This window comes from Portunus trituberculatus, chromosome 49, assembly GCF_017591435.1.
Source record: "Portunus trituberculatus isolate SZX2019 chromosome 49, ASM1759143v1, whole genome shotgun sequence".
Lineage (NCBI taxonomy): Eukaryota > Metazoa > Arthropoda > Malacostraca > Decapoda > Portunidae > Portunus > Portunus trituberculatus.
The window spans coordinates 20,637,484-20,647,483 of NC_059303.1; the positions used below are offsets into that span (position 1 = coordinate 20,637,484).

A 10,000-nucleotide genomic window follows, 5' to 3' on the forward strand; every position below is an offset into this window, starting at 1 on the left:
CCTCCCCCACGGAAACTGACGGGAAGGTGAATAAATAACTAAGTCAAAGTGGAAGTGGGAATGGTCTGCGTCTCCCTGTGGTTTGAATGCAGTGGTGCTAAATTTGGTGAGTTTCTGGGGTGTTTGAGTGTTAATGTAGGTGAATTGGTTTTGTTGATAAGATAACAGGAAGGGAAATTAAATGTTACTCGTTATAATATTAAAGGTGTGAATTCTTTGTTGTGTCTTGAGGTGTGGTGAATGTGGTAAAATTTTGGAAGTTTTTTAGATATAGATTGACTTTGAAAATAGCGAGGGAAATAAAATAATACTCGTAATAATATTGAAGGTGTGAATTTTTCGCTGTTTTATAAGATTTGTTGGAAGTAGTGGTAAATTTTGTGAGTTTCTGATAGTTTTGCGTGAGTGATATTAAAGACTGGCGTAGTTCGTGAAAAACCTCGGAGAAAAAAAAAAAAAATAAACGGAACTGTAATTTGTCATATTCAAAATGTTTTAATTATCAAGTAAAAATAAAATTCCAGAGTTTGTCAGTTCCCAGGACGAGCTAGAGAATGTACTGTTTAAATGACAAGAACAATACTAGTTATGCTATTTTCTCTTAGTAGCAGAAAGATAATACAGTTCTATTACCTGTACACTATACACATGTTTTTCCTTCTACATGTGTGTGTGTGTGTGGAGACAAACTGAACTAACTCCTCACTTCAATACTTCACCTGTTTATCTTTCCTTTCCAATGTTTAATGAAAAATCTAATTAATACCCACTGGTGTTAATTAGAGAGGGAGAAAAGTGTTGTGAGGTGAGCCGCTTTAAAAGGTGAGGGGTACAGTTGGGGGTGGAGGAAGGGGTGCAGGGGAATGGTTGGCAGGGGAGGGGGGTAAGGGAGGAGAAGTAGGCGTGATGAGAGAGATGGTTCGCAATGATAAGAACCTTCATGTGTTGCTCTATTTGACACTGTGGTGGTGGCGGCAGTGGTGGCGGCGGTGGTGGTGGTGGTGGTGGTGGTGATGGCGGTGGTGGTGGTGGTGGTGGTGGCGGTGGTGGTGGTAGTGATAGTGGTGGTTGTGGTGAATTAACACGACTCTCTTATCCAAATAAAAATCATTCATATTGTTAATGAGTTTCTCTCTCTCTCTCTCTCTCTCTCTCTCTCTCTCTCTCTCTCTCTCTCTCTCTCTCTCTCTCTCTCTCTCTCTCTCTCTCTCTTTCTCTATAAATCCTCTCTTCTCTCTATTTTCCTTTTCTTATCTTTTCTATAATCCTCTCTTTCTCTATTATCTCTCTCTCTCTCTCTCTCTCTCTCTCTCTCTCTCTCTCTCTCTCTCTCTCTCTCTCTCTCTCTCTCTCTCTCTCTCTCTCTCTCTCTCTCTCTCTCTCTCTCTCTCTCTCTCTCTCTCTCTCTCTCTCTCTCTCTCTCTCTCTCTTTCTCAAATCCTCCATTCTCTCTATTTTCCTTTTTATTTATCTTTTCTATAATCCTCTCTTTCATTATCTTTATTTATCCTCTCTCTCTCTCTCTCTCTCTCTCCATGCAAAATGATATTACTAGGTCACCAGGTAAAAAAACATGATGATATCCTTATCTAATCAGTCACCAAGCAAACTCGGCCACTAGGAACAGGTAAACTATAATCAATTAGTCACCAGGTACTCGTACACCCCAGCACACAAGTAAACACAAACTAGGTCACCAGGTAAACTAAGCACCAACCATTCAGTCACCAGGTAAACTCAAGCCAATCACAGTCACCAGGTAAATTCACACCAATTAATCACTAGGTAAAGTCAAGCCAACCAGTCAGTCACCAAGTAAATTAAAAACTCATTCAGTCACCAAATAAGCTAACCCCAAGCACTCAGTCACCATTTAAACTCAAACTTACTCAGTCACCAGGAAAACTCACCCACTCATTCACCAAATAAACTTACAAGCACTCAGTCATCAGATAAACCTACACGCACTCAGTCACCAGGTAAACTCATACACACTCAGTCACCAGGTAAACTCACACTCAGTCATCCAACAAACTCACACACACTCAGTCACCAGGTAAACTTACACTTAGTCACCAGATATACTCAAACTCAATCAATCACCAGGTACGTAAACTCACTCAGTCACCAGGAAAACTCGAACTCACTCAATCACCAGGTAAACTCACACACATTCAGTCACCAGGTAAACTCACACTCAGTCACCCAATAAGCTCACACAAACTCAGTCACCAGATAAACTAACCCTAACCAGTCAGTCACCAGGTAAACATACACACACTCAATCACCAGGTAAGCTTACACTCACCCACTCACCAGGTAGTCATGGACACTAATCAAGCACCAATAGACATACCCAAAACACACACATACACACACTCACCAGTAGAGGATGTCGTTGGAGTAGTGGACTTGGTACCTGACAGTGCGGCACAAGGCACGCAAGGCAGGTTCCCGCAGCCAGCACAGCGCCTCCATGCCCCGCAGACACCCGTAAATGAGGTCCAGCTCCTGTAGGGGGAATAGAGAAGAGGGTGTGGTGAGACGGTGGTTCTGTATCTTGTTTTACGTAAGAAGGACAATCGATCAAGGGCAAGAAAATAATGTGTTGAAAAAATGCCCACTGAGGTGACAGTCCCTTGGGTGGTATAGGAGTTATCAATTTTTTTTTCTATTCTAAATCAAGTGAAAAAAATGTATGTGTAGCGAGGTTGCATGTAGTTTTGTGTGAAGTAAGAGAGTTAGTTGTCTTCATCTGTTTATCTGTTGTTGTGGTGGTGTGTGGTGTGTGGTAGTGTGGTGATTATGGAGGTGAGGTTGGGTTGAGGGAGTGGTTTGAGTGTGTGGTGGTACTGTATGTTGCATTGCTTTGGTACTGTGGTGTTGGCTGGTGGTGTGTGGTAGTGTATTGTTTTGGGTTTGTGGTGATTGTGGGGTGAAGGGCGTGTGGTGGAGTGATTTGAATTTGTTATGCTGTGTGGTGGTGTGTGGTGGTGAGTGTGGTAATATATTGATTAGTGACTGGTTGTGGTGTGGTGATGTGTACTGATTTGGCACTATATTCAAATCACCTCATTTTCCTCTATTTACTCCTTCATCCCTCAGTTTCTCCTTTTTCTAATCCCTCTCTCGTATTCCTCCCTTCTTCACTTCCTTCCCTTGTCCCCTTCCTTCCCTTCCTCCCTCAACTCCTAAAACCTCCCTATAACTAACCTAACTGATCTCCCCCTCCCTTCAAACCCTTCCCCAGTCACCCACCCCTCCCATCAGCTCGCCCACTCCATGCAGCGCCCTTCCCACGCCCCCACGAGCACCACAGCGCCCTTAACGGGTCGTCATTACCGCAGCACTGGCTACCACTCGCTGTCTTTGTCTCTGCTGCGCCCCAAAAGTCAACTCGTTAATGCAAGACGGAAAGAGAGAAAAAAAAAGTTCCCAGGTTTTCTTAACACTGGTCATAATTACTGGTCCGTTGAGGTGGTGGTGGTGATGGTGGTGGTGTTGGTGTTGGTGGTGGTGGTGGTGGTGGGGTGGTGGTGGTGGAGGACGAAGTGCAGTTTCGGGAAATAGAAAATGGACAAGGAGAAGGAAGGCAACATTGAAATATGCACGCAAAGTGACCCAACTAAACAAGAGAGAGAGAGAGAGAGAGAGAGAGAGAGAGAGAGAGAGAGAGAGAGAGAGAGAGAGAGAAACATTATTCAGTTTATCATTATCTTATTCACACATCATATATTTCCTTTATTTTGTAGTTCTTAATACTCAACTACAAACAATACCACACTTTCTTAACCCTTTCAGTAGTAGGACGCATTTTCACCATGAGTTTTGGGTGTGATTAGACGATTTTATTTACACTAGGAAAGGTCTATGGAGGTCAGAAGATCAATGGCCACAGTCTTCACTATTCTAATCCCCATACAAGTTTCTGAAGGTGTGTAAAATGGCCAAATAGCAACCAGGACATACATGAAGACGTGGCATGGTACAGAAGGGGCTAAAAACACCATATGCTTCAGAAAGGGTAGTCAGTGTGAGTTAGTGTGTATTTCGACAACTCTGCACGTCATCAGTCACATAGAAATACTTGTGATAAATATGTTACTAGTGTTTCAGTGCTACATGTCCCTTGTGTTGCTTCAGTGCCTCCACCCAGACCCTTGCTTGTCTCACTCCTGCCTAATTGGAAGGAAGTGTGTGTAAACGTGTATTTCTTACTTTTTATTTTTATATATCTATTTATTTATTTATTGTGTGTGTGTGTGTGTGTGTGTGTGTGTGTGTGTGTGTGTGTGTGTGTGTGTGTGTGTGTGTGTGTGTGTGTGTTTAGATTTTCTGGTAGATTTTCTTAGTAAATAGGATTTTTTTGTTGTGTTTTGTTTAATTAAGCTTCCTAGATTAGTGTTATTTATTTCTTTATTTGTTAATTTACCTGTTTATTATTGATAGTATTTTTATTTTTGTTGCCTTAAGTAAAATGATGTTTGTTTATCGCTCTCTCTCTCTCTCTCTCTCTCTCTCTCTCTCTCTCTCTCTCTCTCATTTATCTTTTAAACTTGCTTTCACACCTTCCTCTCTCTCACTTCCGCAATGCTAACCTTCTACCTTTCTCTCTCTCTCTCTCTCTCTCTCTCTCTCTCTCTCTCTCTCTCTCTCTCTCTCTCTCTCTCTCTCATTTATCTTTTAAACTTGCTTTCACACCTTCCTCTCTCTCACTTCCGCTATGCTAACCTTCTCTCTCTCTCTCTCTCTCTCTCTCTCTCTCTCTCTCTCTCTCTCTCTCTCTCTCTCTCATGTTCCGTCCCCTCAAAATAATGATCTTTTACATTGTTCCTTCCTCCTTTCTCCTTCATTAAGTCTGAATTTATCTCCTCCTCCTCCTCCTCCTCCTCCTCCTCCTCCTCCTCCTCCTCCTCCTCCTCTCCTTCTCTTCTTCCTTTCCCCTTTCGTACTGACATTCTGCTTTACCCTCCCAAATAATTCTTTCTTCCTATTCTAATCTCTTTTTTTCTCGCTCCTCCTCCTCCTTCTCCTCCTCCTCTTCTTCTTTCTTTCCTCCTCATTTCCCTCCGTTTCCTCCTCCTCTCTTTCCCTCCACTGCCATTACATTTTTCTCTCCATTATTATTCCTTCATTCTGCTTAAATTTCTGCTTTTCTCCTCCTCCTCTTCCTCTCTCTCTCTCTCTCTCTGTCTTTCTTATTCACTTCTCCTTCTCCTCCTTATTTCTTCCTTTTCGTAGCTCTTCTTTCCTCTCTTCCATTTCTTCTTTCTCTTTAATTTTCTGTTCTCTCTCTCTCTCTCTCTCTCTCTCTCTCTCTCTCTCTCTCTCGCATGATCAATATACCTTCGGCAGGTAATTCAAGTCTCCTCTCTCTCTCTCTCTCTCTCTCTCTCTCTCTCTCTCTCTCTCTCTCTCTCTCTCTCTCTCTCTCTCTCTCTCTCTGTGATCTACTACCGCTATGAATGTCATCCATTAAACACACACACACACACACACACACACACACACACACACACACACACACACACACACACACACACACACACACACACAACTATCACCATCATTCGTGCAGCATAAGAAGACACAAGAACACAAGGAATATTCAACCAGTTTCCCCCAGGTGTGTGTTAATACCCTGTCCCACACTGGAGTCACTATTACCCGCATCTTCATCCCCATCAACACTCTATCGCCTTATTGAAACGCTATTATTACTCTCTCAGGAGGACGAACAAAGCATGGAGAGGCGAGACGGAGGTAGTGTGGGTGTGCGAGGAGTGTGTGGGAGGGAGAGTGCTACAGATGATTTGCCCCGCAGGAGAAGCTTAGCGTAGCACAAGAGAAGGTTTATGGAGCAGTGAAAGAAGTGCTTGTAGTGAGTGTGGCTGAGAGGGAAAAGGAGAGAGAGGAGGAATGGAGGGAAGAATGTAAGGATCAAGGGAAAGAGGAAAGAAAGGACTTGGGAGGAGAGAACGGAAGGGATGGAGGGAATTTACGATGTACGGAGGGAAAGATGGAGGGAATGGAGAAACGTGTGAGAGAAGAGGAGGAAAGAAAGGGGAAAAGGGATGGAGAGAAAGAGAGATAAAAAAATGGGTGTGTTGGGGAAGGTTGGTCCGTTGTGGTGACACCTAGAGGGAAGAACGTTAAATAGGGTATTCTTGAACCGACACGATTTGTTCCCTTATTGTCCTTTATTCATTAAAGGCTACAGAGGTGACAATTCGTGTTCTTGTGTCTCTCTCTCTCTCTCTCTCTCTCTCTCTCTCTCTCTCTCTCTCTCTGTCTCTCTTCAAGGCCACAGAAAATATCAATCACTGACACAATATTCTTCTCAAACCAGAAAAAAAAAAAAAACACGCAAACCTCTCTCTCTCTCTCTCTCTCTCTCTCTCTCTCTCTCTCTCTCTCTCTCTCTCTCTCTCTCTCCAAGACCACAATATACATCAATCGTATTTTTATGAGTGCCTTTCCAAATTGTCGACACATTCTTCTTCTCAAACTACCACAGGAATTAAAAGATAAAAAAAAAATAACACTTTAGCAAACCCACCAAAACAACCTCCATTGCAGCGTCTTCGGAGCAGGAAACGAGGAAGACGAAAGGTTTAGGTAATAATTCGACTAATTCTCCATAAACAGAGTCTTTACGGATCATTGTGACTTGCTGAGGTGAACAGATATGAAAAGGTCAACTCAATAATCTGACCTTTCTCATTACTGCGCTGTTTATCAATTTCCAGAGCTGCTCCTTTTGTCTGTTTATCGAGATGGTTTGATATTTTTCGGTGTTTTTGTGTGTGTAATTTTTGCCTTAATGAGTCTCCTTCAGCAGTCTTCAGTCTCTCCACTTAGCGCTCCAGTGTTGCTATTGTCTGTTAACCTCTTCAATACTAGAACACAATTTTAACTTGAGATTTATATACGATTAGACCATTTTATTGACATTAGCAAAGGTCTATGGAGAGCAGAAGATTAATGGCCACAGTCTTCACTATTCTAATCCCCGACATAAGTTTCTGAAGCTGTGTAAGATCACCAAATAGTAAGCAGAATGAATATGGAAACGCGTTATGGTACCTCACCTCGCTGGCTGCCTCCCCTTCCTGTTTTTTTTTTTTTTCAGCATTGATTATATATATTTTTTTCTTTGTTATAGTTCTTGAGTAGCTTTTGTTGCGAAAGACGTCAGGTTTTATTATTTATCTTTTTTTTACGTTCTTCTTTATTTTTCTCCTCAGTTTCTTGTTCTTGTTCTTGTTCTTGTTCTTGTTCTTCTTCTTTGTTGTTGTTGTTGTTGTTGTTGATGTTAATGTTCTTTTTTTCTTCTTATTTTTTTTTTATTTTTTTCTTCTTCTTCTTCTTCTTCTTTTCTTCCTCTTCTTCCATCTCGTTCACAGTCATTTCTTTGTCTTCTTCATTTCGTTTTCATCCTTTTTTCATTTTCTTCTTACTTCTCTTCTCCTCTCCTCTTCCTTTTTTTTCTATCTTCTCCTTCAAGTTCTCCTTTCATCGCCCTTCTCCTCCTCCTCTTCCTCACACTCATCTCCCTCCTTCACCACCACCACCAACACGAGTCCTCCTCACCACAACCCAGCAATCCACAATAACACAAAAAACCACATCCACCATCTCCTTCACTCACCTCACGTCATCTCCACCTCACCTCCACTCACTTATCAATTCGTTCATCTCCACTCTGTCTTCCCTTCAATCATTTTCAACTGCCTCATCTCCACCACCATCATTTCAAATCACGTTCATTACTTCATCTCTGCTACTTGTTATTGTTGTGGAGGAGGAGGAGGAGGAGGAGGAGGAGGAGGAGGAGGAGGAGGAGGAGGAGGAGGAGGAGGAGGAGGAGGAGGAGGAGCTGACGACACAACGAAATAATGAGACTACACCCTCTCCCATTCCCTCCACTTCTACCCCAGCTTCATTCCCTTCCCCCCCCCCCCTTCGTCAGGTGAGTTCCGGAGGGCGCTCTCTTAATTAGGTGCCGTGAGAAGTGGCCGGGTGCGTGCGGCAAGTGACAGGGAGCCCAAGAGAACACAAATGAAGTGCAAATGTAACTTCCTGTTTGTGATAAGGTGCACTGAGAGAAGCAGAGAAAGGCAGGGATGGAAGGAAGGAGAGACGCAATGGAGGGATGAAGGGAAGGAGGAAAGATGTAAAGAGAGGGACTTGAGGGGAAAAGGAGGGAAGGTGATGGAAGGATGGAGGGGATTTATGATATAAGGAAGGAAAACTGCAGGATATGAAGAGACATGTGAGGGAAAAGGAGGAGGAGAGATGGGAGGAAGGGATGAAAGGATGGGGAAAAAGGAGAGATGGAGAATAAGAAAGGAAAGAAAGAACACGGAAACAAAAAGGTGAAAAAATTACACACTCACTCTCTCTCTCTCTCTCTCTCTCTCTCTCTCTCTCTCTCTCTCTCTCTCTCTCTCTCGACGTAACAAAACATTCCCACGAAAGCAATAATTCTAACGTAGAGAGAGAGAGAGAGAGAGAGAGAGAGAGAGAGAGAGAGAGAGAGAGAGAGAGAGAGAGAGAGAGAGAGAGAGAGAGAGAGAGAGAGAGAGAGAGAGAGAGAGAGAGAGAGAGAGAGAGAGAGAGAGAGAGAGAGAGAGAGAGAGAGAGTATGGTAGTACTTAAAAACAATTACTACTACTACTGCTGCTGCTGCTACTACTACTACTACTACTACTACTGCTGCTGCTACTGCTGCTGCTACTGCTGCTGCTACTGCTACTGCTACTGCTGCTGCTGCTGCTGCTGCTGCTGCTGCTGCTGCTGCTGCTGCTGCTGCTGCTGCTGCTGCTGCTGCTGCTGCTGCTGCTGCTGCTGCTGCTGCTGCACTGCCACTGCTGCTGCTGCTGCTGCTGCTGCTGCTGCACCACTGCTGCTGCTGCTGCTGCTGCTGCTGCTGCTGCTGCTGCTGCTGCTGCTGCTGCTGCTGCTGCACTGCTGCTGCTGCTGCTGCTGCTGCTGCTGCTGCCACTGCCACTGCTGCTGCTGCTGCTGCTGCTGCTGCTGCCACTGCTGCTGCTGCTGCTGCTGCTGCTGCTGCTGCTGCTGCCACCACCACTGCTGCCACCACCACCACCACCACCACTGCTGCTGCTGCTGCTGCTGCTGCCACTGCTGCTGCCACCACTGCTGCTGCCACCACTGCTGACTACTACTACTACTACTACTACTACTACTACTACTATTACTTATATTACATCCAGAGATACATACAAACATATGCGCACACACACACACACACACACACACACACACACACACAGAGGGCACACTGCACTCAACACTTCCGGCTGTGCCCTAATAAAAACAAACAGAGAGAGAGAGAGAGAGAGAGAGAGAGAGAGAGAGAGAGAGAGAGAGAGAGAGAGAGAGAGATGCTTTAAATATTATGACCAAAGAGAAATTTATTTGAGAGGTTTACGTAATGTTGTAGAGGAGGAGGAGGAGGAGGAGGAGGAGGAGGAGGAGGAGGAGGAGGAGGAGGGAGGAAGAGGAGGAAGATACGAAGATATGAAGAGAAAGGAGGATAATGGAACAATATTTTTTTCTTGTTTCTCCATTAATCTCTCTCTCCCTCTCTGTCTCTCTCTGTCTCTCCCTGTCTCTCTCTCTCTCTCTCTCTGCAATAATGTTTCTTACTTATTTTCCTCACTCTCTCTCCCTCCCCCTCTCTCTTTCGCTCTCCGTCTCCTCTCCCTCTCTCTCTCTCTCTCTCTCTCTCTCTCTCTCTCTCTCTCTCTCTCTCTAGCTAATCTCCTCGTAAAACTCATCTCGCATCCTGATTTCTTTAAAGATTTCAAGCTTGACAGAGAGAGAGAGAGAGAGAGAGAGAGAGAGAGAGAGAGAGAGAGAGAGAGAGAGAGAGAGAGAGAGAGAGAGAGAGAGAGAGATTTCCAAACGTAATTTCGCTCCATCAAAAAAATAAGGTTAGAGAAATTTATGATACGGCGATGTAATTTTAAGA

General features: G+C 44.0%; 1 protein-coding gene across 1 annotated transcript in view; it reads right to left on the reverse strand.

The window, feature by feature from the left end:
• Positions 1–10,000, reverse strand: part of LOC123499253 (rap guanine nucleotide exchange factor 6-like) — a 253,746-nt gene that overhangs the window by 9,785 nt on the left and 233,961 nt on the right. Inside the window, exon 3 of the mRNA XM_045247046.1 lies at positions 2,384–2,511. Coding sequence (XP_045102981.1) covers positions 2,384–2,511 — 128 coding nt within the window. The remainder of the gene's footprint in view (positions 1–2,383; positions 2,512–10,000) is intronic.